This window comes from Macaca mulatta, chromosome 15 (assembly GCF_049350105.2).
Source record: "Macaca mulatta isolate MMU2019108-1 chromosome 15, T2T-MMU8v2.0, whole genome shotgun sequence".
Lineage (NCBI taxonomy): Eukaryota > Metazoa > Chordata > Mammalia > Primates > Cercopithecidae > Macaca > Macaca mulatta.
Genome location: NC_133420.1, coordinates 18,882,988 through 18,910,168, shown reverse-complemented (window position 1 = coordinate 18,910,168; position 27,181 = coordinate 18,882,988). Strand labels below are relative to the sequence as shown.

The 27,181-nt window shown below is 51.3% G+C and overlaps 1 protein-coding gene, 1 long non-coding RNA gene and 1 other non-coding gene across 10 annotated transcripts in view; 2 read left to right on the top strand and 1 right to left on the bottom strand.

The window, feature by feature from the left end:
- Positions 1 to 25,592, bottom strand: part of ZER1 (zyg-11 related cell cycle regulator) — a 45,849-nt gene extending 20,257 nt beyond the window's left edge. For 2 of the 8 annotated variants that reach the window (XM_077965548.1, XM_077965553.1), the window contains exons 1-8: positions 24,885 to 25,002; positions 7,883 to 8,134; positions 5,621 to 5,771; positions 4,977 to 5,413; positions 4,482 to 4,658; positions 3,267 to 3,381; positions 2,977 to 3,123; positions 2,471 to 2,644 (exon numbers count right to left, since the gene is read on the bottom strand). In XM_077965548.1, the coding sequence (XP_077821674.1) occupies positions 2,471 to 2,644; positions 2,977 to 3,123; positions 3,267 to 3,381; positions 4,482 to 4,658; positions 4,977 to 5,413; positions 5,621 to 5,771; positions 7,883 to 8,040 (1,359 nt within the window). In that variant the 5' untranslated portion in view covers positions 8,041 to 8,134; positions 24,885 to 25,002. 8 annotated transcript variants of the gene reach the window in all.
- Positions 1,206 to 1,309, top strand: LOC114672928 (small nucleolar RNA U13). Its single transcript, XR_003723453.1, has one exon. It is a non-coding gene; the product is annotated as a small nucleolar RNA U13 (small nucleolar RNA).
- Positions 22,127 to 23,525, top strand: LOC144335057 (uncharacterized). Its single transcript, XR_013405496.1, has 2 exons — positions 22,127 to 23,172; positions 23,337 to 23,525. It is a non-coding gene; the product is annotated as an uncharacterized LOC144335057 (long non-coding RNA).
- Positions 25,593 to 27,181: the final 1,589 nt, after the last annotated feature.

The following is a 27,181-nucleotide window of genomic DNA, read 5'->3' as shown; positions in this document are numbered from 1 at the left end:
GGTGGCTCATGCCTGTAATCCCAGGACTTTAGGAGGCCGAGGCAGGCAGATCGCGAGGTCAGGAGTTTGAGACCAGCCTGGCTAACATGGTGAAACCCTGTCTCCACTAAAAATACAAAAAATTAGCCGGGCGTGGTAGCAGGCACCTGTAGTCCCAGCTACTCGGGAGGCTGAGGCAGGAGAATGGTGTGAACCCAAGAGGCGGAGCTGGCAGTGAGCTGAGATCGTGCCACTGCACTCCAGCCTGGGCAACAGAATAAGACTCCATCTCAAAAAAAAAAAAAAAAAAAAAGCTGGGTGTGGTTGTACATGCCTTGTTGTCCCAGCTACTGGGGAGGCTGAGGCGGGAGGCTTGCCTGAGCCTGCAAGGTGGAGGGCACAGTGAGCTGTGATTGTGCCACTGTACTCCAGCCTTGGCAAGAGTTAGACCCTGTGTTTTTGTTTTTCTTTGAGACAGAGTCTTGCTCTGTCACCCAGGCTGGAGTGCAATGGCTCAATCTCGGCTCACTGCAACCTCCGCCTCCCAGGTTCCAGCAATTATCCTGCCTCAGCCTCCCAAGTAGCTGGGACTATAGGCGCCCGCCACCATGCCTGGCTAATTTGTATATTTTTAATAGAGACGGGGTTTCACCATGTTGGCCAGGCTGATCTCGAACTTCTGACCTCAGGTGATCTGCCTGCCTCGGCCTCCCAAAGTGCTGGGATTACAGGCGTGAGCCATCGCACCCAGCTAATTTTTGTATTTTTTAGTAGAGACAGGGTGTCGCCATGTTGGCCAGGCTGGTCTTGAACTCCTGACCTCAGGATCTGCCTGCCTCAGCCTCCTGGGATTACAGGCATGAGCCACCGCGCCCAGCCTGAGATGCTCTCTTAATTAAAAAATATATATATTGTGGCTGGGTGCGGTGGCTCACACCTGTAATCCCAGCACTTTGGTAGGCCAAGGCGGGTGGATCACCTGAGCTCAGGAGTTCGAGACCAGCCAGGCCAACATGGTGAAACCCTGTCTCTACTAAAAATACAAAAATTAGCCGGGCATGGTGGCACGTGCCTGTAGTCCCAGCTACTAGGGGGGCTGAGGCAGGAGGATCGCTTGAACCCAGGAGGTGGAGGTTGCAGTGAGCCGAGATCGTGCCACTGCACTCCAGCCTGGGTTACAGAGTGTGACTCCATCTCCAAAAAAAAAAAAAAAGGGTTATTGTTTGATCCTTTCATAGTTTATAAGATTGATGATCAGGTCTTCATGCTCATGTGTGAAATATGCCTCCCTCAAACCACGTTAGGACTTTGGCATATTGCCCGTCTGAAATGAAAAAAGTTTTTTTGTTATATAAATATGTTGGCTGGGTGTGGTGGCACACGCTTGTAATCCCAGCACTTTGGGAGGCTGAGGCGGGTGGATCACCTGAGGTCAGGAGTTCAACACCAGCCTGACCAACATGGCAAAACCCCGTCTCTACTAAAAATACATAAATTAGCTGGGTGTGGTGACATGTGCCTCTAGTCTCAGCTACTTGGGAGGCTGAGGCAGGAGAATCTCTTGAACCCGCCACTGCTCTCCAGCTTGGGCAACAGAGCAAGACTCCATATGAAAAAAAATTTGTTGGCTGGTCAGGTGCGGTGGCTCACACCTGTAATCCCAGCACTTTGGGAGGCTGAGGCAGGTAGATCACCTGAGGTCAGGAGTTCGAGACCAGCCTGACCAATATGGTGAAATCCCATCTTTACTAAAAATACAAAATTAGCCAGGCGTGGTGGCGCATGCCTGTAATCCCAGCTACTTGGGAGGCTGAGGCAGGAGAATCACTTGAACCCAGGAGGTGGAAGTTGCAGTGAGCCAAGATCGCACCACTGCACTCCAGCCTGGGCAACAAGAGTGAAACTCTGTCTCAAAAAAACGAAATGTTGGCTGATAAAGGAGATGTTCATGTTCATGTGACATAGTTGAAGTAAAGATCCACTGTATACAAACACTATGCAGTTTGTGTATCCCATTTACAAAATACGTGTGCATAGGCTAAAATCCACAATCGATAGCCCATGTTAATGGTGCCTAAATCTGGGTAGTGAGTTTACGGGTGATTTTTATTTTCTGTATATCTATAATTATAACTTTTCTATAATAAAAGCTTTTATTATTTTTATTTATGGTAAGAAATCCCCCAGCAGAGTGTATGAGCAGAAGGACTGAGGAAACAGCTCAGGCAGGGAGAAGGGCAGGGTCCCTGGGCCCCCACCCCCACATGGGGCAGGGAGGAAGAGGATGGAAGGCAGCCAGGGGTGATGGACTGTGGGAAGGGCCAGGTCCCGGGGACCCTGAGTGTCAGGTCCCAAGAGTCAGGGAGTGCGGCCGTGGGAAAGGGAGCTGGGAAGGATGCAGCCCAGAGCCGGGGGAGCCCTAGCGGGATGCAGGAAGCAGGAAAGGGGTGGCTGGGTCAGAGCATGCAGGCCGTGGCAGGTGGGGGCTCACCGTCACCTCCTGGTAGGATTCCATGCCATTCAGCACCACCTGGATGACTTGCCGGCGCAGCTTCACACTCTGCTCTGAGCGGTACTCGGAATTTGTTAGGTAGAAGAGAGCGGCACTGCCTGTTACTTGAATGTTTCTGTCATATTTGTGGCACTTGAGGGCCGTGATGACCAGCTGTATGAAGACAAGGGGGACCTGGGCTGGCAAGTGCAAGGAGAGGCCTGGGCTCTGCAAGGGGCTGGAACAGGCTCTCTGGGGCAGGGTTTAGCCTGGTCTTGCTCTCTAAAGGCAGAAGTGGGGCCTGGGGAGCAGACACCAGGGTGGGGACTGAACAAGGCCAGTGCTGAAGCAAGTCAAGTGCTGTGAGGCCCAGGCTGGGGTTCCGGTCCTGGGGCCCTGGGGACAGGGTGCAGAAGGACAGGCGCTCTGGGGACATGGCTCAGCCAAGCCTGGCACCCTCCAGGTGGGGAGGGACAGGAGGCCAAGGCCCCAGGCTTGGAGCTGACCTTCAGGGCCCGCAGCAGCTGGTTGCAGCGCTCGATGCGGGCAATGTCAAAAAGCAGGTTGATAGCCCGTGAGGTGATCTCAGGCCGGTGCTCCGTGTAGGCCTCGATGGCGTTCAGCACCTGCTCTTCGTTTTTATCACCACTTACCTGTGGGTGGGACATGCTCAGAACAACCCAGAAGAGGCCAAGGGCTGGGAGGCCAGATCCCAACTCAGTCTCCAGCCCCAGAATCCAGCTCCTTCCCTCTCCCAAGGCTCCCTGGCCCAGCCCCATCCCACTTCCACGCTCACTTTGTAGGCCGGAATGTGCGTGAGGCGGCACAGAGAGTTCTCGAAGAGCCCGAGGAACTGCAGCGGCCTCTTCAGAGCCCGGAAAGGTATGATGCTGCTCTTGGAAGGCTCAATGCTGGGGAAAGAGGGTGCCGGTGTCAGTGGCTTGGGGCCCAGGCCTGAGCTGGGTCTCCCCACTGGGGGTGGTGAGGCATTTCCTTGCTTTCTCTTCTAGGCCCTCCAACCTCATCCCCGGTTCCTTTTGTTTTTAATGGTAGGGGACATAGGCACCACCTCCTGATGGAAGGGTAGCAAGGTCACATAGTAGGGGAACACGTAGGATGGGTGATGCAGCCACCTTTGGAAACCACCTGCCATTTTAGTAAGGACACGGCACTTTTAGGTCTCACCAACAATCACAAAGGGACAAGCTCAACTGAACACCATTAAAGTAGGCTGGGGCCAGGGCTTATGGGTGGCCAGTTACAGCTGGTAGGGTTTGGTCAAACTTCTCAACCAACCAACCCAGGAACTGACCTATGTCCAGCAATACTCCATAGGTGGCAGACACTGCCAGCCTCGTCTCTTTCCCCCATGGCACTGTGCTCTGGTCAGGCTGAGCGTTGGGTAGTTCCCCTGTCGCTCCTCATGCTCTCACTTACTGGCCTTTGCAGGTGCTGTTCCCTCTGCTAGAACACCTTTCCTCTGGCAAAGGCAGAATGAGCTTTCACGACAGCCAGGATGCATCCCTCCTCCTCCTTCCTTCCTGATCTTCAGGCCACCCTGGGGCCCTGGATTGCCCCTACCATAGCCCTTGTAATGACTTGACTGTCCCCACCAGCTCACACAGACTCCAAGAGGGCAGGACCTGATTTGTTTCCTTATCTCTAGCACACAGCACAGCACTTGGTAGAGGGGTACTTGGCAAATACTTTTTTTTTTTTTTTGAGACAAAGTCCCACTCTGTTGCCCAGGCTAGAGTGCGGTGGCATGATCTCAGCTCACTGCAGGCTCCGCCTCCCGGGCTCAAGCAATTCTCACACCTTAGTCTCCCAAGCAGCTGGGACTACAGGTGTCTGCCACCATGTTGGCCAGGCTGGTATCCAACTCCTGGCTTCAAGTGATCCGCCTATCTCGGCTTCCCAAAGTGCTGGGATTACAGGTGTGAGCCACTGCACCAGCCTAAATGCTTATTGAATGACACCCTACCAGTAGCCATGGAGGGTGGGGCCCCACCTGGTCTGTCCCGCTTCCTCTTCCATCTTGGAGATGCTGCAGTTCTCTAGGATCATGTGGCCAGAGATGTCCAGGGACATTAGGTTCCCCAGCTTCTGCACAAAGAGGCTCAGCACCTCCCGAGTCAGCTTGAACTTGTAGTAGCTGGAGAGGCGGTCTCGGGAGATGTCCAGGTGTCTGAAGATCGGGGTAGGGGATGCAGGTCAGGAGCTGGGTACAGGGTGGGGCTGCCTTGCAGACCCTGGCTCCTTTAATCTCTAGCAGGGGATGGCCCATGCCTGCCATGACTTCTCCAGGGCATTCTGGGAAGAAACCCCGAACAGCCCCAATCCAGGTGAAACACTGGGTTTAAGGAATGGGACTGTGTCTTCATCCCCACCCTCTGCCTAGCCAAGGGCTCCTAAACCCTGAGGGCGTGCATGACAACACTCACCCCTACTCTTCCCCACCTGCCCACCCATCCCCACCCTGGTAAGCTCTGGGCCAGGAGCTCACCGCAGCTTGTGCAGCTGCACGATGACCCGGATGTGGTCGTCAGACAGGTCCATATTGTAGAGTACGAGGGACACCAGGCTGTCTTTCCACTGCGTGAGGAAGGCGGCATCGCTCGTCTGAATGCCTGAGAGGTCCAAGGCTGCCAGGGAGTTGAGTGGCCGCAGCAGGGACTCCACAGGGACCCAATCAATCATGCGGCCCAAGTTGAGGAAGCGGAGGCGGCTGAAGCCCTCAAAGGTGAAATCCTTAACCAGAACCTGGCAGGTGGGGTTGACGAGGTACTCATCTTCACAGCCCCCTGGGTTCTCCTCCTCATAGAAAATGTTTGTACAGCCGAAGAGGCTCAAGGACACCAGGGTGTGGCTGAAGCTCCTCAGTGTCTGCAGGCTCTTGGCAGACAGCTTCTCGCAGTTGGTCAGGTACAGCTCCACCAGGTCCTGGGAGTGGGCACAGCTCCATCATCATCACCGCCCCTGCCCCTTCCCCCGCCCCAGGCCTTGTCCTGGGCTACAGGTGGGTTGGAAAGGGTGATGTGCACAGTCAGGGTGTGCACTGGCTGGGCTGGGGATGGCTGGGCTGGAGGAGAGCAGCCTGGCCCCTGCTTGGCGTGGGCCCTCCCGGTGCTGTGGCGGGGCAGGTCTCACCTGCTTGCGGATGGCCTCCAGGTCCTGGTCCTGCACCAGGTCCTCGCGGAGGTGGATCCGTGTGAGGCGGGTGCTGCGGGGGTCTGAGAAGAGGCTGAAGAAGCTCTCGTGTGGCTCGAAGTTACAGGCAGCGTTCACCAGCTCCACATACCTGGGAGAGGAGAAAGCCTGGCTCAGGGGAGGGCCACAGGGACTCTCATCCTCGCTTCAAAGCCAAGCCCTCCTCCCTCTGAAGCTTTCTTGGATCACCCCAAGTAGCAACCTCCTTCTCCTAAGAGTATCTGGTTGGATCTTAACTAAACTACCAGTAAGATTAAGGGTGCCCAGGAACCAGGAATCTAAAGGCAGCTCTCTGGGAGACCTTCTAGGTGATGCAGGGGGCATCTCTCCCAATGCACATGCCTGTCACACAACCTCCACGCACACTGCAGGGGCAGCAGCCCCCCTGGCATGGCCACTCTCATCACCTTCTTTAAGCCCCTCCTGTGACCCTTTTAAACAGGCAAAGTAAGCCAACTAGTTCAGAGTTCCCAGCTGGGTACAGGGCAAGCCCTTAATTAAGCCCTGTTGAGACATCAGCTCATGCAAGAATCCTGGTCTGCTGGGAAATGCTTTGGATTCAAACGCTTTAGAATCTAAATCATGGCTTGGCTGCTTCCTACCTGGGCAACTTCACACAAGTAAATGAACTTTCCCAGACCTCAGTTTCTTCATCTGTAAAGTGTATATAACTCTGGCCTGCAAAGTATCCAACCTAGAGCCTGACCCACAGTAAATGCTCAGGATGTTATTACAGGTCCACCTCTGTCCTCAGGCCCACATGGGCTTCTAGTTTCCTATGCAGCTGTCTACCAATTTCCCTTCTGGGAATCTATTTTTTTCTTTTTCTTTTTCTTTTTTTTTTTTCCATAGAGACAAGGTCTCGCTATGTCACCCAGGCTGATTTTGAATTCCTGGTCTCAAGTGATCCTCCTGTCTTGGCTTCCCAAAATGCTAGAATTACAGGTGTGAGCCACCATGCCTGGCCACCATCTGGGCCTCTAGATTGAACTCCCAGCATTCAGAGACTGCATAGCATGCTTCTAGGAGCCCCTAGGAGTAGGGAGGCCCTCGGAGGGCCATTCAGATTTTTTCCTTGAGACCCTGTCTCAAATGAGTGACTCTGGATGATTCACTCCCTGGTCATGGATCCGTTATTCTGGCACTGGCACCTAAACCCTTATGTGGCCATGCTCACTGAATTCACAAGCACAGGTGTTTGCATGCGAATGTACATACACACGTGGGACAACACTTCATTTATATGCAGATTTTGACACAATCACATCTCTAAATGCACACATGCAGTTTTACCCTCAAAAATAACCTATGCTAGGCCGGGCACGGTGGCTCAAGCCTGTAATCCCAGCACTTTGGGAGGCCGAGACGGGCGGATCACGACGTCAGGAGTTCGAGACCATCCTGGCTAACACGGTGAAACCCCGTCTCTACTAAAAAATACAAAAAACTAGCCGGGCGAGGTGGCGGGCGCCTGTAGTCCCAGCTACTCGGGAGGCTGAGGCAGGACAATGGCGTAAAAACCCGGGAGGCGGAGCTTGCAATGAGCTGAGATCCGGCCACTGCACTCCAGCCTGGGCGACACAGCGAGACTCCGTCTCAAAAAAAAAAAAAAAAAAAGAAAAAAAAGGGCCGGGCGCGGTGGCTCAAGCCTGTAATCCCAGCACTTTGAGAGGCCGAGACGGGCGGATCACAAGGTCAGGAGATCGAGATCATCCTGGCTAATACGGTGAAACCCCGTCTCTACTAAAAATACAAAAAACTAGCCGGGAGGTGGCGGGCGCCTGTAGTCCCAGCTACTCGGGAGGCTGAGACAGGAGAATGGCGTAAACCCAGGAGGCGGAGCTTGCAGTGAGCTGAGATCTGGCCCTGCACTCCAGCCTGGGCGACACAGCGAGACTCCATCTCAAAAAAAAATAAAAAAAATAAAAAAATAACCTATGCTGCATACGCTTACATGTGTACACACACCCATGCCTTTACATGCACACCCCTCCACATACACACCAACACACACACATATACACCTTTACGGTTATGGATACACCACTATTCTCTTGCATCCATGAACATCCATGTGCAAATACACACCCTCACACATTCGTCTCTATAGCTACTCCCCATGTAGTGCACACATGGTCCCAATCTCTCTATACACATTCATGGGAGGACCCCTGCCCCTCCTCTGCCCCTGGGTCTGCTCACTCATTGACGAGCCGGTCACAGATCTCGCTGGGCAAGAAGATGTCCGGATGTAGCCGCAGGGTCTCCTTGTCCAGCAGGTAGCCCAGGGTGCCATCCAGGTTGCGCAAGCAGAAGTCAGTACAGAGGGCCATCAGCGACTCGGGAGTGTCAGACGCCATGCTGGAGGCAGGCAGGTGGGCCACTCCAGGACAAGGGTTCCCAGGGGCAACAGTGATTCCTGAACACTCACAGGATCATTGGCAGAGCCACTGCCTGGGGAGTGGACAAGACGCCAAGTGAGCCACACACAAGGGCTAGAACCATCAGTGGCCCCATGTCCACACTCTGAGTAGGGAAACTGAGACCACACTCCAATTAGCAGCTTAGCAGGGCCAGGCCCAGGTCTCCTGACTCCATCTCTCACCCGCCTCTGCTGTGCTACTATCTATGCACAATTTGACCTGAAAAGAACATGGAGCCTTGTCCAAGCACTTATTTGCCTGTGGGCAGACATGTGTGTGCTGGGGACTCAATGCTTGAGTGGGGGTAATAGGGATTTTCACTCTTCTGCTTCCCACCTTTTTTCTTTCAGAGTCTCGCTCTGTGGCCCAGACTGGAGTGCAGTGGCCGGATCTCGGCTCACTGCAAGATCCACCTCCCGGGTTTATACCATTCTCCTGCCTCAGCCTCCCGAGTAGCTGGGACTACAGGCACCCGCCACCTCGCCCAGCTAGTTTTTTTGTATTTTTGTAGTAGAGACGAGGTTTCACCGTGTTAGCCAGGATGGTCTCGATCTCCTGACCTCATGATCCGCCCGTCTCGGCCTCCCAAAGTGCTGGGATTACAGGCTTGAGCTACCGCGCCCGGCCGCTTCCCACAATCTTAACAGCTACACTGGGGTGTTCCATGCTGTGCAGTACTTCCTAACCTGTATACAGCTATAATTGATTGAGCACTTAGTCTGTGCCAAGGCTTAATAGACATATAGACATGATATCACTGAATCTCATGGTGTCTGATTAGAAATGAAGGCTCCTCACAAGAGCAATGAAAACATATGTCCACACAGAAACTCGGACGTGACCATTCATAGCAACATTATTTGTAAGAGTCAAAAAGTAGAAACCACCCAAATGTCCTTCAACTGATGAATGGATCTACAAAATGTTTCATATTCATACAGTGCAATATTATTCAGTTATAAACAGTAGTGATCCATCCTATCATGTTGGACCTTGAAAACATTATGTTGAGTGAAAGAAATCAGTTAAAAAGAAAAGTCACATACTATATGATTCCTTTGACAGAAATGTACAGTGAGAATAGGCAAATCTATAGAGACAGAAGTAGGTTTGTGGTTGGGAAAAAGGAGAGTAACTGCCAGTGGGTATGGAGTTTCTTTCTGGGGTGATGAAAATGGTCTAAAATTGACAGTGGTCATGGGTGGACTCTGTGAATATACTAAAAATCATGGAACTATATATATGGGTGAATTGTGTGACATGTGAATTACCTCTCAGTAAAACTGTTATTTAAAAAAGTGAAGCCTCCTACTAGCTTCATGACTTTAGCATAGCTAAAGATTTCTTAACTAGGACTCAAGAGGTGCTAACCAGGAGGTAGAAAATTATAAACTTATCTACACTGAAGCAAAGAAACTTCTGTTCATGCATACACAAAAAGTAATTTGAGATAGATGACAGATATAAGTGTGAAAGGTAAAACAATAAGGTTTCTAGAAGAAAACACAAGAGTACATCTTTATGACTTTAGAATAGGCAGTGATCTCACATGAAGAGAAAGAAATTGATAAATTGGACTGCCTCAAAATTAAAAACTCTGTTCATCAAAAGATACCACGAAGAGCCTGGGTGTGGTGGTTCACGCCTGTAATCCCAGCGCTTTGGGAGCCCGAGGTGGGCAAATCGCTTGAGCCCAGGAGTTCATGACCAGCCTGGGCAACAGGGCGCAACCCTGTCTCTACAAAAAATACAAAAAGAATTAGCTGGGCACGGTGGCATATGCCTGTAGTCCCAGCTACTTGAGAGGCTGAGGTGGGAGGATCACCTGAGCCCAAGAGGTTGAGGCTGCAGTGAGCTGTGACTGCACCACTGCGCTCTAGCCTGGGAGACAAAGACAGACCCTGTCTCAAAAAAAAGAAGAAGAAAAAAGAGTGAAAGATTTGAACAGGTATTTCATAAAGGAACATAGCAAAACAGACAATAAAAATGTGAAAAGCACTCAGCTTCTTTACTATTAGGGAAATGCACAGTAAAACCACAAGGAGATGCCATTTCCCACGCCCACTGGCTCAACTGAACACAACAACAGCAACAACATTGGCAATACCTGGCATTGGGGAAGATAGGGAACAGTGGGAAATCTCCCACAGGGCTGGTGGCAGGGCAAATTGGTGTGAACTGGGAATATAATGGGAACAGTGTTTAACACTATTCACTATTTACTAAAGCTGAACATACATGCGTTCAACATTTAGCAATTCCACTCCTAGGTATATACCCAACAGAAATGCATAGTAAATGTGCACCAAAAGATCTACACTAGAATGTTCTCAGCAGCACTATTTGTAATGGCCAAAACCAGAAAATAACCTAAATGCCCACTAGCATTGGAATGGATAATTATGGTATATTCATCTACTAAATACTGCATGGCAATGAGAAGGCACAAACTCCTGTTAGCAGCTTGGATAACGCTTACAAGGTTTGTTTTTTTTTTTTTTCCCCTCAATTTTTAGTTTTTTTTTTTTTTTGAGATGGAGTCTTGCTCTGTTGCTCAGGCTGGCGTGCAGTGGCATGATCTCGACTCATTGCAACCTTCACCTCCTGGGTTCAAGCGATTCTCCTGCCTCAGCCTCCCGAATACCTGGGATTACAGGCATGTGCCATCACGCCCGGCTAATTTTTGTATTTTTTTCTTTTAGTAGAGACAGGGTTACCCATGTTGGCCAGGCTGGTCTCGAACTCCTGACCTCAGGTGATCTGCTTGCCTCGGCCTCCCAAAGTGCTGGGATTACGAGTGTGAGCCACTGTGCCCGGCCTTAATTTTTAATTTTTGAGACAGAATCTCACTGTTACCTAGGCTAGAGTGCAGTGGTGTGATCTCGGCTCACTGCACCCTCTATTTCCCAGGCTCAAGCAATCCTCCCACCTTAGCCTCCTGAGTACCTGAGACTACAGGCATGCACCACCACACCTGGCTAATTTTTCTGGTGGTTTTTTTTTTTTTTTTTAGAGACAAGGTCTTGCTATGTTGTCCAGGCTGGTCTCAAACTCTTGTGCTCGAGCAATCTGCTTACCCCAGGCTCCCAAAGTGCTGGGATTACAGGCATGAGCCACTGTGCCTTGCCAACCCTTACTGTGTTTAATGAGAGGAGTCAGAACACAAAAGGGTCTATACTGTGTCACTCCACTAAATTCAAAAGCAGGGGAATCTCATCTGTGGTGGGAGAAGTGAGGACTGTGGTCACCTGGGGAGGTGACTGCAAGGGAGTTTCTGGGTGCTGAGGAGCTTCCAGTCTCCTTGATTGGAGTACTGGGTATCCAGGCTTGTTCACTGTGTGAATCTTCAACGACCTGTGTATCATCATGTGTGTGCTTTTTCAAGTGAATATTGGGGTTTTTGGTTTTTTTGTTTGTTTGTTTTTGTGAGACGGAGTCTCACCCTCTCACCCAGGCTGGGGTACAGTGGCATGATTTCAGCTCACTGCAACCTCCGCCTCTAGGGTTCAAGCTGTTCTCCTGCCTCAGCCTCTGGAGTAGCAGGGATTATAGGTGCCTGCCACTGCACCCGGCTAATTTTGTTTTCTAATATTTTTGGTAGAGATGGGGTTTCATCATGTTGGTCAGACTGGTCTCGAACACCTTACCTCAGGTGATCTGCCCAACTCTGCCTCCCAAAGTGCTGGGATTACAGATGTGAGCCACCGTGCATGGCCCGAATATTGTAATTGAATAGAAAGTTAAGAAAATGGCAGCGGGCACGGTGGCTCACACCTGTAATCCCAGCACTTTGAGAGGCCGAGGCAGGCGGATCACGAGGTCAGGAGATCGAGACTATCCTGGCTAACACGGTGAAACCCCGTCTCTACTAAAAAATACAAAAAAATGGCCGGGCGTGGTGACTCAGCCTGTAATCTCAGCACTTTGGGAGGCCGAAGCGGGCGGATCATGAGGTCAGGAGATCCATACCATTCTGGCTAACATGGTAAAACCCTGTCTCTACTAAAAATACAAAAAATTAGCCTGGCGTGGTGGCACGTGCCTATAGTCCCAGCTACTTGGGAGAGGCTGTGGCAGGAGAATGACATGAACCCAGGAGGTGGAGCTTGCAGTGAGCGGAGATGGCGCCACTGCACTCCAGCCTGGGCGATAGAGTAAGACTCCCTTTCAAAAACAAAACAAAACAAAACTTAGCCGGGCCTGGTGGCGGGCGCCTGTAGTCCAAGCTACTCAGGAGGCTGAGGCAGGCAAATGGCTGAAACCAGGAGGCGGAGCTTGCAGTGAGCCAAGATGGCGCCACTGGGCTCCAGTGTGGGCAACATAGCAAGACTCCGTCTCAAAAAAAAAAAAAAAAAAAGTTAATCCGACTCCATACTGATATTTTGTGTATCTTTCCTTATGTATGTATTTCTTTGTTTGGTTTTTTTGTTTTTGTTGTTTGGTTTTTTTCCCCGAGAAAGAGTCTCATACTGTTGCCCAGGTTGCAGGGTGGTGGTGTGATCACCGCTCACTGCAGCCTTGACCTCCTGGGCTCAAGCGATCCTCCCACCTCAGCCTGTTGAGTTGCTGGGACCACAGGCATATGCCACCACGCCCAGTAAATTTTTTAACTTTTAGTAAAGACATGGTCTTTCTGTGTTGCCCAGGTTGGTTTCAAACTCCTGGGCTCAAGCGATCCTCCCACCTTGGCCTCCCAAAGTGCTGGGATTGTAGGCGTGAGCCACCTGTGCCTGGCCTCTCATGTATGTTATACTTCATAAAAGTTTTTTTTTTTTTTTTTTTCAGAGGAGTCTCGCTGTGTCGCCCAAACTGGAGTGCGGTGGCGCGATCTCAGCTCACTGCAACCTCCACCTCCCAGGTTCAAGCGATTCTCCTGCCTCAGACTCCCAAGTAGCTGGGACTATAGACGTGTGCCACCACACTCAGCTAATTTTTTGTATTTTTAGTAAAGACGGGGTTTCACCGTGTTAGCCAGGATGGTCTCGATCTCCTGATCTCATGATCTGCCTGCCTTGGCCTCCCAAAGTGCTGGGATTACAGGCGTGAGCCACCGCACCCAGGCCCAAAAGTTTTTTTTAAAGTGCAGGCTCTGTGGTCAGACAGATCTATGTTTTGACCCAGTTGTACAATCACTGTAAAATTACTTAACCTCTCCATCGAGGCCAACATGGTGAAACCCTGTCTCTACTAAAAATACAAAAAAATTAGCTGGTATGGTAGTGCACACCTGTAATCCCAGCTACTCAAGAGGCTGAGGGAGGAGAATCACTTGAACCCGGGAGGCGGAGGTTGCAGTGAGCCAAGATTGCGCCACTTCACTCCAGCCTGGTGACACAGCAAGACTCCCTAAAAAAAAAAAAAAAAAAAAAGTACTTAACCTCTCCAGACCTCAGTTTCTTCATCTGGAAAATGGGGATAATAATCTCTACTTTGCAGGGCTGTGGTAGTAAATAAGATAATGTTGGGAAAATGCTTAGTCCCAGCCCAACAGACTAAGTACACAACGTGGTGGTTATGATCCCACCTTTTTTTTTTCAGACGGAGTCTTGCTCTGTCACCCAGGCGGAAGTGTAGTGGCACCATCTCGGCTCACTGCAACCTCCATTTTCCAGGTTCAAGTTATTCTCCTGCCTCAGCCTTCTGAGGAGCTGGGACTACAGGTGCCTGCCCCCACACCTGGCTAATTTTTGTATTTTTAGTAGAGATGGAGTTTTGCTATGTTGGCCAGGCTGGTCTCAAACTCCTGAGCTCAGGTGATCCACCCGCCTTGGCCTCCCAAAGTGCTAGGATTACAGGTGTGAGCCACCGCGCCTGGCCCTATGACCCCATTTTTTTTTTTTTTTTTTTTTTGAGACGGAGTCTCGCTCTGTCACCCAGGCTGGAGTGCAGTGGCACCATCTTGGCTCACTGCAAGCTCCGCCTCCCTGGTTCACACCATTCTCCTGCCTCAGCCTCCCAAGTAGCTGGGACTACAGGCGCCTGCCACCACACTTGGATAATTTTTTGTATTTTTAGTAGAGCCAGGGTTTCACCATGTTAGCCAGGATGGTTTCGAACTCCTGACCTCCTGATCTGCCCGCCTCGGCCTCCCAAAGTGCTGGGGTTACAGGTGTGAGCCACCGTGCCCAGCTGACCCCATCTTATAGAGGAGGAAACTCCAGGTCACACAGAGGGAGCTGTGTAAACTGGGACTGCAACCTGGTCTTGTGGAATCCCTCACATCTCTTAGAGCAAGCTTGTCCAGCTTGTGGTCCATGGGCTGCATGTGGACCAGGACAGCTTTGAATGAAGCCCAACACAAATTTGTAAACTTTCTTAAAACATTATGAGATTTATGGACTTTTTTTTTTTTTTTTTTAGCTCATCTGCTATTGTTATTGTTAGTGTTGGTGTATTTTATGTGTGGCCCAAGACAATTCTTTTTCCGGTGTGGCCCAGGGAAGCTAAAAGATTGGACACCCCTGTCTTAGAGGGTTCTGGAGTTCTGGGGCCCAGCATTGTCCCAGCTTCTGGGAGCCTCCCTCTGTGTCCATTTGTGAGCCTTCCAGACTGCTCAGGAAATCCAGTGGGAAGCCACAGGGCGCTTTGGGCTTTGGAGTCAGCCAGTTCTGAGTTCAACTGTGGCACCACTGTCTACTGGGGACTATGTGTGGATGAGCTGTGAAGTCAGGCAGTCCTAGCTCACATTTCAGGCTTGCTGCTCACGAGCAAACAAACTTGGGCAAGTGTCTCCACCTCTCTGTGCCTCAGTCATTTTTCCTCTAAAATAGAAGCAGCACAATACCTCATCCCCAGCATGGTGTGAAGATTCCATGGAATAATATCAAAAGGACTTAGAACGCTGTCTGGCACGTAGTCATTGCTCAATAAAGACTATTATTATTATTGTTGTTGTTATAATCATCACCTTCTCCTATCTCATCTGCCCTGGCTCCCACAGAGTGGGGTCTGTTCTAGCCCAGCTCCAGGGCCTGGGTATCCCACAACAAGGCTTATTGTGTCAGCTGTTCCACTGGCAGCATGGCACCTTCAAGGGAAGGCACAAAAGCCAGGATGCCTGGGCCCCGGGCATGGCCTTCCTTTGCCTTCATTTACTTCCAGATCTTCAAAAGCCCAGTAGCCTCTCTTGCCTGGGAAACTGGAACCAGAGGGAGCACTGCTGGCAGAGTGTCCCCACTCTTGGAAAGCAACTCTTTTCAAGTCCACTGGAATTAGAGTCAGCTTTCTGGCCTACTTGGTCCCCACTAACCCTCTACTCCAGCCAGCCTGGCCTCACTGTCCTGGCAAAAGGCCGTCGGCACAGGTCACCTTCAGACCTTTGCCCAGTCTGTTCTCTTTCAACGAGGACCATCCAAATTCAACTAATTACTGCACTTTCTACTTTAAATACTGCCTTCTCCCCTCCCCTACCCAAACACAATCCATGTCCCTCCTCCAGGAATTATCTCCTGGCCACTCCAGCCCACATGATCTTTGAACTCTCCTTTCACATAGCTGATACCTATGGTCCCAGTGTCAAAGTTACTTCCTCTGGGAAGCCATCCTTGACCCACCAGGGTGTGCCTGCTGAGTGCCCCCCACAGGCCCGACCTACCACAGCAACGAACGCTTGGTATTGATGTGGCTTTGATCATTAAGTGTCCTTGATGGATGGCCAGGTCCACGAGGGCAAAACCAGGCTGTCTTGTTTGGTATCACATCCCTGGACCTGCTCACTCAGTCCCTGCTGAGCACTGGGGGTCCTATGGTGAGCAAGCCGGACGAGGTCCTTGACCACATGGAGCATACTGGCTCCAGAGAGAGACAGATCCACCTACGGAGCCCACAAGTGGCCGTCGTGTAACTGGGATCAGTGTCTTACAGGAGGAGGGGCCTGGGGCTCTGGGTACCCCATCAGGGGACTTGCCCCAGACTGGGGAGTCAGAGCAGGTATCCTTAGAAGTGACATTTCAGGCCGGGTGCGGTGGCTCACACCTGTAATCCCAAAACTTTGGGAGACTGAGGTAGGTGGATCACCTGCGGTCAGGAGTTCAAGACCAGCCTGGCCAACATGGTGAAACTCCGTCTCTACTAAAAATACAAAAATTAGCCAGATGTGGTGGCGCATGCCTGTAAACCCAGCTACTCGGGAGGCTGAGGCAGGAGAATTGCTTGAACCCAGGAGGTGGAGGTTGCAGTGAGCTGAGATCACACCATTGCACTCCAGCCTAGGCAATAAGGTCAAAACTCCGTCAAAAAAAAAGAAGTGACATTTCAACTGGAACCCAAAAGATGAGTCCTAGTTAACTCTGGTGGAGGGGGAAAAGGGAAGGCGCTTCAGGAGGAAGCAAAGAAGTACCTAAGCTGCAAGGAGAGGGGGTGCATGGGACATTGGCACTATGGGCCCAGGTCCATGACTATTTGCTAAATGAACAAAGGAAGCACTGAACACTCAATGTGGGGCCTGCCACAAGGTGAGGTTTCAACAAAGGCCTGTGGAAGGAATGACGAAGGACTCGCCAGCTGGGGTCTGCACGAGGCCTGGGAGGTACAGCACATTCTCGCATTCTCCCTGCTCGTTGCGCCCAGGACACTGCTGGGCGCCCAGTGGCTGCAAATGATGCCTCTCGACTCAGAGGCTCTGAATGAGGGAGAGTCACTGGGGTTTTGCCTTTTCTGCAGGTCTGAGCCCAGTTACCTAGGCAGCTGCTCTGCCCTTACCATGCTCCCCAAGTGGAAGAAAAAAGCCCCCAAAATACAAGCCAGGTAGATGGCGCCATCTGCTAGCCTCCCCTTAGCAGTGTTGACCTTGCCACTCAGGGCTGGAATGAGCTGGAAGAGGAAGGAGCCATCCTCCATCCTGGCATGGAGACTGAAGGGCCCTGGGGCTACCATGCCCTGAGCCCCATCCAGCTGCAGGCCCGGCACCTGCCAGAGGCAGCCATCTCTACCTACTCCACTCTACCTACTCCTCTCTACCTCCTCCACTCCTTAGGGATTGTCATTCTCAGGGCAGGCACAGGACATCTGGAATTGCAGCCACTGAGGACAGAGGGAGCTCTGGTTATGACCGACCACCACACTGGGAGAACCCTGTGTCTTTCTCCATCCCTTTTCTTGCATGTTCTCTAATACTAGATCTATCATGAACTTACGATATCCTGGGGAATGGGGGCAGTGGGAGAGAAGAGAGAGAAAAACAGTAGCAGCAGCAGCAGCAGGCACTGCGGTACCACTTCCATGTTGGCTGCTTCCAGATGTGGTCCTAAGCTCCTTACAGGCTTTACTCCCTGGAGTCTCTTATTTAACTGACAAAACATTTCCCAGTACCCAGTACTTGCAACTAATTAATCATTTACATAACAATTTGTCTACTGACCCCCTCCCACTGCCTGTGAGCTCTGGGAGGACAAAAGCTGTATGCTTGCTTGCATGCCTGCATCCATGCACACGTACACACGCACACACACACACACACACACACGTGCGTAAGTGCGCACGCACGTGTATCCTTGGTGCCTGACTTTGGTGCCCAACTTATGCCTGGCGTTTAACACAACAAAGGTTTGCTGTGACTGGAATTACCTGACTCTAGTACTACAAGATAGAGATTGTTACTCCATTTTCTGATGAAGATACTGACGCATACACAACTAAGCAGACGCTTGCCTGAGACCACAAAACTGATGAGAGTGGGATGCAAACCTAAAGCAGACCCCTGCTTCTCACCAAACATTTGATCTTCAGTCCATCCATCCAAACAATGGGAGAGAAAGAGAAACTGAAGTCCAGTGGGGGGAGCATGGGATCCCACCAGTGTCCTGATACCCAGGGGACAGAGAGGTTGGGGGAGCCGGAAGCTCTGAGCCTTGGAGCAGTGCTCACCCTGTGAAATATTAACCTAGGAGCTGGAGGGAAAACCCAAACAAATGCCCTATTTACAGAGGCTAGACGCTTTCCAGGAGGCAGTAGATCAAGGGCCAGAGCCTGGGGGTGTGAGGAGAGGCAAAGCAAGTGTGGGGATCTCCAGGCGGTCGGGAAACAGGTGAAAACCAGATGCCACCTGGCTCTGAAAAGTCTGCAGAGATTAAATCCATGAGGTCGGTTATGTCAGAAAGATGCAGACACGCAGAGTGGGGAGTGTGCCTCACGGCTAGGTGGCTGCCGGTGATGCTGGAGACAGAGAGGCCTTGAGGAGCTGCATTCAGCTAGTAATCAGACTGGCTGGGTTCCACTCTTGTAACCAAATGTATTAATGATCCTACCCATACTGATACGAAGTATATACCAAGAATTCTGGCCGGGTGCGGTGGCTCACACCTCTAATCTCAGCACTTTGGGAGGCCAAGGTGGGCGGATCACGAGGTCAAGGGATCGAGACCATCCTGGCCAACATGGTGAAACCCTGTCTCTACTAAAAATACAAAAATTAGCAGCCCGGTGCGGTGGCTAATGCCTATAATCCCAACACTTTGAGAGGCCGAGGTGGGCGGATCACAAGGTCAGGAGATCGAAACCATCCTGGTTAACACGGTGAAACCCTGTCTCTACTAAAAATACAAAAAATTAGCCGGGTGCGGTGGTGGGCGCCTGTAGTCCCAGCTACTCAGGAGGCTGAGGCAGGAGAATGGCATGAACCTGGGAGGCGGACCTCGCAGGGAGCCAAGATCGCGCCACTGTACTTCAGCCTGGGCGACAGAGCAAGACTCTGTCTCAAAAAAAAAAAAAAAAAATTAGCAGGGCATGGTGGCGTGTGCCTATAGTCCCAGCTACTCAGGAGTCTGAGGCAGGAGAATTGCTTGAACCCGGGAGGCGGAGGTTCCAGTGAGCCAAGGTCACGCCACTGTACTCCAGCCTGGTGACAGCGAGATTCCGTCTCAAAAAAAAAAAAGAACTCTGCTAAGTATTTTATATGTGTTAATTAATTGAATTCTCTCAACCCCCCACAAGGCAGGAGTTAACATCTACAACTTACAGAAAACGCAGCTGGAACGAAGGGGTTATGGCTATGTAATTTGCCACAGACTATGGATGTGAACAGACAGATATGTCCACAGGTAGTTCATTAGTTCAAGACGCAGTGTGGCAGGCCAGGCACAGTGGCCTACGCCTGTAATCCCAGCACTTTGGGAGGCCAAGGCAGGTGGATCACCTGAGGTTAAGAGTTTGAGCCCAGCTTGGCCAACGTGTTGAAACTCTGTCTCTATTAAAAACACAAAAATTAGCCGGGCATGGGTGACAGAGTGAGACTCTGTCTCAAAAAAAAAAAAAAAAAGACCCAGTGTGTCCAGCTTTCCATCCATGTTTGCATCAAAGCCACAGATAACTTACTTACTTACTTTTTATTTATTTATTTTTATTTTTTGAGACAGAGTTTTTCTCTTGTTGCCCAAGCTGGAGTGCAATGGCGCGATCTCAGCTCACTGCAGCCTCTGCCTCCAGGGTTCAAGCAATTCTCCTGCCTCAGCCTACCAAGTAGCTGAGATTACAGGTGCCCGCCACCACGCCCGGCTAATTTTTGTAGTTTCAGTAGAGACGGGGTTTTGCCATGTTGGCCAGGCTGGTCTCAAACTCCTGACCTCAGGTGATTCACCTGCCTCGGCCTCCCATAGTGCTAGGATTACAGGTGTGAGCCACTGCGGTCGGCCTATTCATTTATTTTTCTTTTAAGACGGTCTCCATGGTGAAACCCCGTCTCTACTAAAAATAGAAAAAAATTAGCCGGGCGCAGTGGCGGGCGCCTGTAGTCCCAGCTACTCGGGAGGCTGAGGCCGGAGAATGGCGTGAACCCGGGAGGCGGAGCTTGCAGTGAGCCGAGATTGCGCCACTGCACTCCAGCCTGGGTGACAGAGCGAGACTCCGTCTCAAAAAAAAAAAAAAAAAAAAAAAGACAGGGTCTCACTCTGTCACCCAGGCTGGAGTGCAGTGGTATGATCTCAGCTCGCTGCAACCTCCACCTCTCGCGTTCAAGCAATCTCACACTTCAGCCTCTGGAATAGCTGTCACTACAGGTGTATACCAACAGACCTGGCTAATTTTTTTATTTTTATTTTTTGTAGAGATGAGGTCTCACCATGTTGCCCAGGCTTGTCTCAAACTCCTGGACTCAAGCAATCCACCCACCTCAGCCTCCCAAAGAGATCGGACTACAGGTGTGAGCCACCGCACCTGGCTGCCACAGATAACTTATGAGGTACATATTATCATTTTGTTTCCCAGATGAGGAAACAGTGGTTCAAAGATGCGCAATGAGTTGCACAAGGTCCTCCAGTAAATGCCTGACCCTAAAGTTCAAGCTCCTTGCCATTATGCTATGGGGAGGGATCTTTCTCCAACCTCAGCTTTCTCTTCTGTTCCATGAGCCTCCACCACTTCCTTACAACTTAGGCACTGAGCTCACATGATCCAGTACTGCTGGTAACCACTCCGTGGGCATATGTCATTTTTTGGCCACAGCATTGAAAGCTTCCTGAGGGCAGAGTCCCTGTGTGATTCCTGGGGTCTCCATTACAGAGTATGTGAGTGGCTCAATGCCGGTGACAGAGCCTCAGCTCCACAAGGTCCCCAGCCAATGTTTTCCAGCCTCAATATTTATCAAGGTCCTTACCTGTCAGCATGCTGCGAGTGGCACACGCTGTGTTGCGTATGTTGTGAACAGGGTTGCTGAGGACATGCCATGAAAGGATGGCAGGAAGGTGGTGACCAATAATTATGAAGAGTGATGTTCCTGAGAATAATGCTTCGAGAGACCCTTCTGCATCTCCAAAGCTAGAAAATCAGTTTCAGTGATTGCGCCAGATACAAGACAGTGGTCCACAAATAGATAACCAGACAGGGGTCTCTGCACTCACCTCTCAGGAGTCCAGAACAGGTGAGTTACTGAAGCCAAGCAAAAAAACCACAGTGCCAAGAGCAGTCTTCCAGCTAGTGGACTCCCCAAATGTGTCTGCAGAATCCTGGCGGTACTAATGATAACACCTTTGCAGACAGCTTCAGAGCACACCTAATTCTTTCACAACCTGTGTCTCATTTCATCCTCTCAACAGCCTTCAGACTCAGTTGGAGGCAAGGAAAGGCTATTATTCCAAATGTACAGATAGGAAAATGAAGGCCCAGAGAGGGGATGGAACCTGCCTAACTCACACAGCAAGCCAGCGGCAGAGCAGGGCTTGAACCAGGTCCCCCTGTCAGCAGCCTGGGGCACTACCCACAACAGCCTATCCTAATATGCTGGCTCTCAGTTCCTAAGTGCTCCGACCTTTCATTTTCAAACCCTCTGGCCCAGTTGCCCTGCTCAGCCTGTGTCCCAGGCCTGAGGATACAGTCCGGGCTTGGGGTGTAAGGAGGGAGATCAACTGTGGTTCTGCTTCCTATAAGGCAGGCTGGATAATCTCAGCCTCTGCCAGGCGCTTCAGGATCAACAGCCTCTACCCATAGATCAGCCACGCATACCCAACCACATATCTAGGCCCAGCATACACTGCCCCTCCCCACCTATCTCCAAGTCACATTCATTTCAACACCCTCATTTTGCTATTTTATGTGGTAGAATGCAAGAATGGAAATTTGCTGGGCTCTTTTTAAATTTTTTTTTCTTTTTTTTTAGAGATAGGGTTTCCCTATGTTCTCCAGACTGGTCTCAAATTCCTGGCCTCAAGCGATCCTCCCGCCTTGGCCTCCCAAATTGCTGGAAGTGCTGGGCTCTTTTTTAAAAGTCCCCATCACCTTCTGCTGCTGTCAAAAAAAGCTAGGACCAAGCTAACCTCCTCCCTGCAGAATATTAACCCACTGTTACCTCTGAGGGATGTCAAGAAGTTTCTATCTTGCCTTCCCCAATATTGCTTCAAATCCTGCTAACTGATGGAGGCAGCTAGAGCTGGTGACACCACCAGCTAGTGCTAAAACGAACGGCTCTGAGGCAGACATACATGCCCACATTTCTCATCATCACATCATCATCAGTGTGGCTGCTATTGAGCACTTTGTGTGAAATATTGCATTTAAGCACTTCAGTCCATGATTTTATTTAATCCAACAGCCCTAATTTCTTTTCTTTTCTTTCTTTTTTTTTTTTTTTTTTGAGACAGAGTTTCACTCTTGTCGCCCAGGTTGGGGTGCTGCAGTGGCGTGATCTCAGCTCAGTTCAACCTCTGTCTCCCAGGTTCAAGCGATTCTCCTGCCTCAGCCTCTCCAGTAGCTGGGATTACAGGTATGCATCACCACACCCAGCTAATTTTCGCATTTTTAGTAGAGACGAGGTTTCACCATGTTGGCCAGGCTGGTCTCGAACTCCTGACCTCAGGTGATCCACCTGCCTCCCAAAGTGCTGGGATTACAGGTGTGAGCCACCGCGCCCAGCCTGCCGTATTTTCCAGATGAGAAGATTGAGGTGGAAAAAGCTCCCATGCCCACATTCTCACAACCAGGAAGCCGCAGCATAACTTAACTTGATTTAATTGCAGTTCTCTGTGACCATGATTCTTTGTATTTATTCCATCAATGGTCATTACAAAGATGGAAGAAGGGTACTTATAACCGAAGCCCCAAGCACAATGGCCATTTGTCATCTAAAACAAATCTGTATTTTCTCCAACCACCAGACACTTCAACAAGTACAGTTCTGAAAGGGTGTCCCCATTAGACACCCTGTGGCCCTATATCACAAGGGCAGCCCCTGATGTCTTCCCCACCATTATCTGGTCCCCACTGTTCTCTGACTTTCTTGCCAACTACTCTTCCCCTTCTTCAACCTGCTCCAGTTCCCCATCGTCCCGCTGTTTCTTTCTTTTTTTTTTTTTTTTTTTTTTTGAGACGGAGTCTCGCTTTGTGGTCCAGGCTGGAGTGCAGTGGCCGGATCTCAGCTCACTGCAAGCTCCGCCTCCCGGGTTTACGCCATTCTCCTGCCTCAGCCTCCCGAGTAGCTGGGACTACAGGCACCTGCCACCTCGCCCGGCTAGTTTTTTGTATTTTTTAGTAGAGACGGGGTTTCACCGTGTTAGCCAGGATGGTCTCGATCTCCTGACCTCGTGATCCGCCCGTCTCGGCCTCCCAAAGTGCTGGGATAACAGGCTTGAGCCACCGCGCCCGGCCGTTTCTTTCTTTTTTTTTAAGACAGAGTCTCGCTCTTGTCACCCAGGCTGGAGTGCAACGGCACAATCTCAGCTCCCTGCAACCTCCACCTCCCGGGTTCAAGCAATTCTCCTGCCTCAGCCTCCTGAGTAGCTGGGATTGCAGACATGAGCCACCACGGCCAGCTAAATTTTTTTGGTACTTTTAGTAGAGATGGGGTTTCACCATGTTGGCCAGGCTGGTCTTGAACTCCTGACCTCAGGTGATCCAGCTGCCTCAGCCTCCCAAAGTGCTGAGATTACAAGCGTGAGCCACTGTGCCTGGCCCTCGTGCTGTTTCTTCAACTCACCAGGCATATGACCACAGGACCTTTGCATTTGCTGTGGAATGCTCTGCCACAAGAGAGCTACCTGGCTTGCTCCCTCACTTATCTCTGCTCAAAGGTCACCTTACTAGAGACCTTCCCTGAACACCCTCTATAAAAAGACAACTCCCAACTCCATCCCCATAGTCCTTCCTTCTTTATTTTTCTCCAAAGCACTTATTACCACCTTACATATCATGTTTATTATTTGCTGAATGAACAAATGAACCAAAGTAGCCAGGCCCTTCACCCCAGCCACCACTTTCTGCTCTAAGTATAGCCTCCTGTGACCCTTTTCAAAGCTATGCTTTCATGTTCATCCTCACCAGTTTGAAGCCTGAAGAGAAACATTCTGTGAAAGATCATATATGGGAGGATTTTCCCAAGACATCAGATATTCCCCTCCCCTTAAAAATCAAATGCACTAGCCGGGCGCGGTGGCTCAAGCCTGTATTGCCAGCACTTTTGGAGGCTGGAGGGGGCGGATCACTCAAGCCCAGGAGTTCGAGACCAGCTTGGGTAACAAAGTGATACCCCACCTCTATTTAAAAAAAAAAAAAAAGGAAGAAAAGAAAAACAAAACAAAACGAATGGACTTACAAACACAGGCAAAGACTGGAGACCTGGGGCTCTTTCGGTCAAAGAGCAGCCAAGACAAGTTCCACCCACAGAGCCATAGTGGCCAGCACAGTCAGTTTCACTATCAACTCACCTGTCGGGCCGGCTCCCTTGGCCCTCCGGTTGCAACCTCACCCTGTTGGATTTCCCTATACTTTGTGTCATCCCTTTTGGGAGCTGATCCAGAATCCAAGTCGTCCCTGAGCTTCTAAGCACTTCTCTGGGGGAACTTAAGCTCATCCAACAGGTAGGAGGGGCAGAGGGTGGCCCTTTCAGCCTACACCGATCCCCCATCTTGTAGGGGCAAACGACAGAGCGTCATTTTCTTTCTGGAGGAAGGGAGCTCAGTTTTAAAGACACGATTCTCAGACCTGGCGGCAGGGATAGAGAAAGGAGCCCTCCCACCACTGGCCAAGATGGACCTCAGAGAGTGGTTGCAGCGGCGATGCTTAGGCCCAGTAGGCAGGAGACGAAGGAGGACGCAGGTACATCCCTTGGCCCGGGGTACGGGACCTACCCTGGATGGGGCTGCCCTCAGCGTCGGGAAGCGGACGTGATGCTTCGCAGGCGAGGAGGAGCGGAGAATGCAGCCCAGGAGAATCCGGGGCCAGAGCACCTCAGGAGGTTGGGGATCTCGTCAGGCTAGACCCGGGGTCCAGGGGAGACGGGGGTCGGCGGGGCGGAGCTTGGGATCCCGGGGACGGGAGCTCCGGGAGGAAGGGGGTCGCGACGGGGACCCCGTGGCGGTTACCTTGCCCTCAGGGCTGCCGGCGGGGCTGAGGCTCCCGGGCCCGGCCCCTCCCCCGATCCGGCTCCTACGGCTCGGAGGCTGCAGCCGCCGCCGCCTCCGCTGTCAACAAACCTGGGGCGCGTCACTTCCGGGGCCGCCCCTTAGCAACAGCGAACGGGTTCCCCCGATTAGTCCCGCGGCTAACGCGGGCGGCGACGGCGGAAGGTTCCGGCGACCGGCGGGCGGCTCCTTTCCCGGGCCCGGCACATTAGGCCGGTGGAGGAGGCCGCCGGGTACGCCCCCAGGCCGCCTGAGAGAACGCGTCATTCAGGGCTCTCCCTGGCCTCCGAGGGGCCCATTCGTGGGACCCCGGGATCAGTGCCCGCCCGGGCGCTGCGGTTCACCTGAGCCCAACACTGCTGAAGGGCAGGACTGACTGGGCGCCAGCCCCCTCCATCCAGCGCCCTACTGAACATGTCTTGCGTTCTCCACGGGTGGCTCACAATCGCGTGTCCACCCGCAGTCATCACCGTCCCCCAAAACGTGCTACTAACCTCCATCTAGGGCATGAGCCACCAGGCAACCGAGCTTCCAGATGGGAAATTGGGAGGCGACGTCGGCCCCTGCATTTCCCTGGGCCCCTTGTCCAGTCTCCAAGTCCTGAGGATCCTCTCAAACCAGTCCCTTCTGGCCGAGCGCCGTGGCTCACGCCTGTAATCCCAGCACTCTGGGAGGCCGAGGCACGCGGATCACCTGAGGTCAGGAGTTGGAGACCAGCCTGGCCAACACGGTGAAACGCCGTCTCTACTAAAAACACAAAAGTTTAGCCGAGCGTGGTGGTGCGCGCCTGTAATCCCAGCTACTCAAGAGATTGAAGCAGCAGAATCCTTTTAATCCAGGAGGCAGAGGTTGCAATAAGCTGAGATCGCACCACTGCACTCCAGCCTGGGCGACAGAGGGAGACTCCATCTCAAAACACCATCATTTCTTTTCTGGATTTATATTTTTTTCTTTTCTTTTCCTTTCTTTCTTTCTTTCTTTTTTTTTTTTTTTTTTTTTTTTTTGAGAGACGGAGTTTCCCTCTTGTTGCCCAGGCTGGAGGGCAATGGCCCTCAGCTCACTGCAAACTCCCCGGGTTCAAGCAATTCTCCTGCCTCAGCCTTCAAGTAGCTGCGATTACAGGCGCCTGCTATCACGTCCAGCTAATTTTCGTATTTTTAGTAGAGATGGGGTTTCGCCATGTTGGGCAGGCTGGTCTCAAAGTCTTGGCCTCAGGTGATCCGCCCACCTCAGCCTCACAAAATGCTGGGATTACAGGCACCAGCCCGGGGCTTGCTTTTCTATCCAATGTGAGAAACTCTGCCTTTTACTTGAAGTGTTTAGACCTTTACATTCACTGTGATTATTTTCCTGGTTGACTCTAAGTCCATTTTGCTATTTGTTTCTTTTCTTTTTTTTTTGAGACGGAGACTCTCTCTGTAGCCCAGGCTGGAGTGCACTGGTGCGATCTTGGCTCACTGCAAGCTCCGCCTCCTGGGTTCACGCCATTCTCCTGCCTCAGCCTCCCGAGTAGCTGGGACTACAGGTGCCCACCACCACGCCCGGTTAATTTTTTGTATTTTTAGTAGAGACGAGGTTTCACCGTGTTAGCCAGGATGGTCTCGATCTCCTGACCTTGTGATCTGCCTGCCTTGGCCTCCCAAACTGCTGGGATTACAGGCGTGAGCCACAGTGCCCGGTCTGCTATTTGTTTCTTATTTCCTATTTGTTTTCTGTTTTCTTTCTTTTTTTGTTGTTGTTTGAGACAGTCTCGCAGTGTTGCCCAGGCTGGAGTGCAGTGGCTTGATCTCCACTCACTGCAACCTCCACCTCCCCCCCGCCCCCCGCCGAGTTCAAACAATTGTCCTGCCTCAGCCTCCAGAGTGGCTGGGACTACAGGCACATGCTGCCACACCCGGCCTATTATTATTATTATTTTATTTAATTTTAGTAGAGACAGGGTTTCCTGGTGTTGCCCAGGCTAGTCTCGAACTCCTGAGCTCAGGCAATCAGGCCACCTCGGTCTCCCAAACTGCTGGGATTACAGGCGTGAGCCACAAACTGGGCTTTTTTTTTTTTTTTTTTGTGAAACGGAGTTTCACTCTTGTTGCCCAGACTGGAGTGCAATGGCACAATCTTGGCTCACTGCAAACTCTGCCTCCCAGGTTCAAGTGATTCTCCTTCCTCAGTCTCCCAAGTAGCTGGGATTACAGGCGTGCACCACTACACCCAGTTAACTTTTGTATTTTTAGTAGAGATGGGATTTCACCATGTTGGCC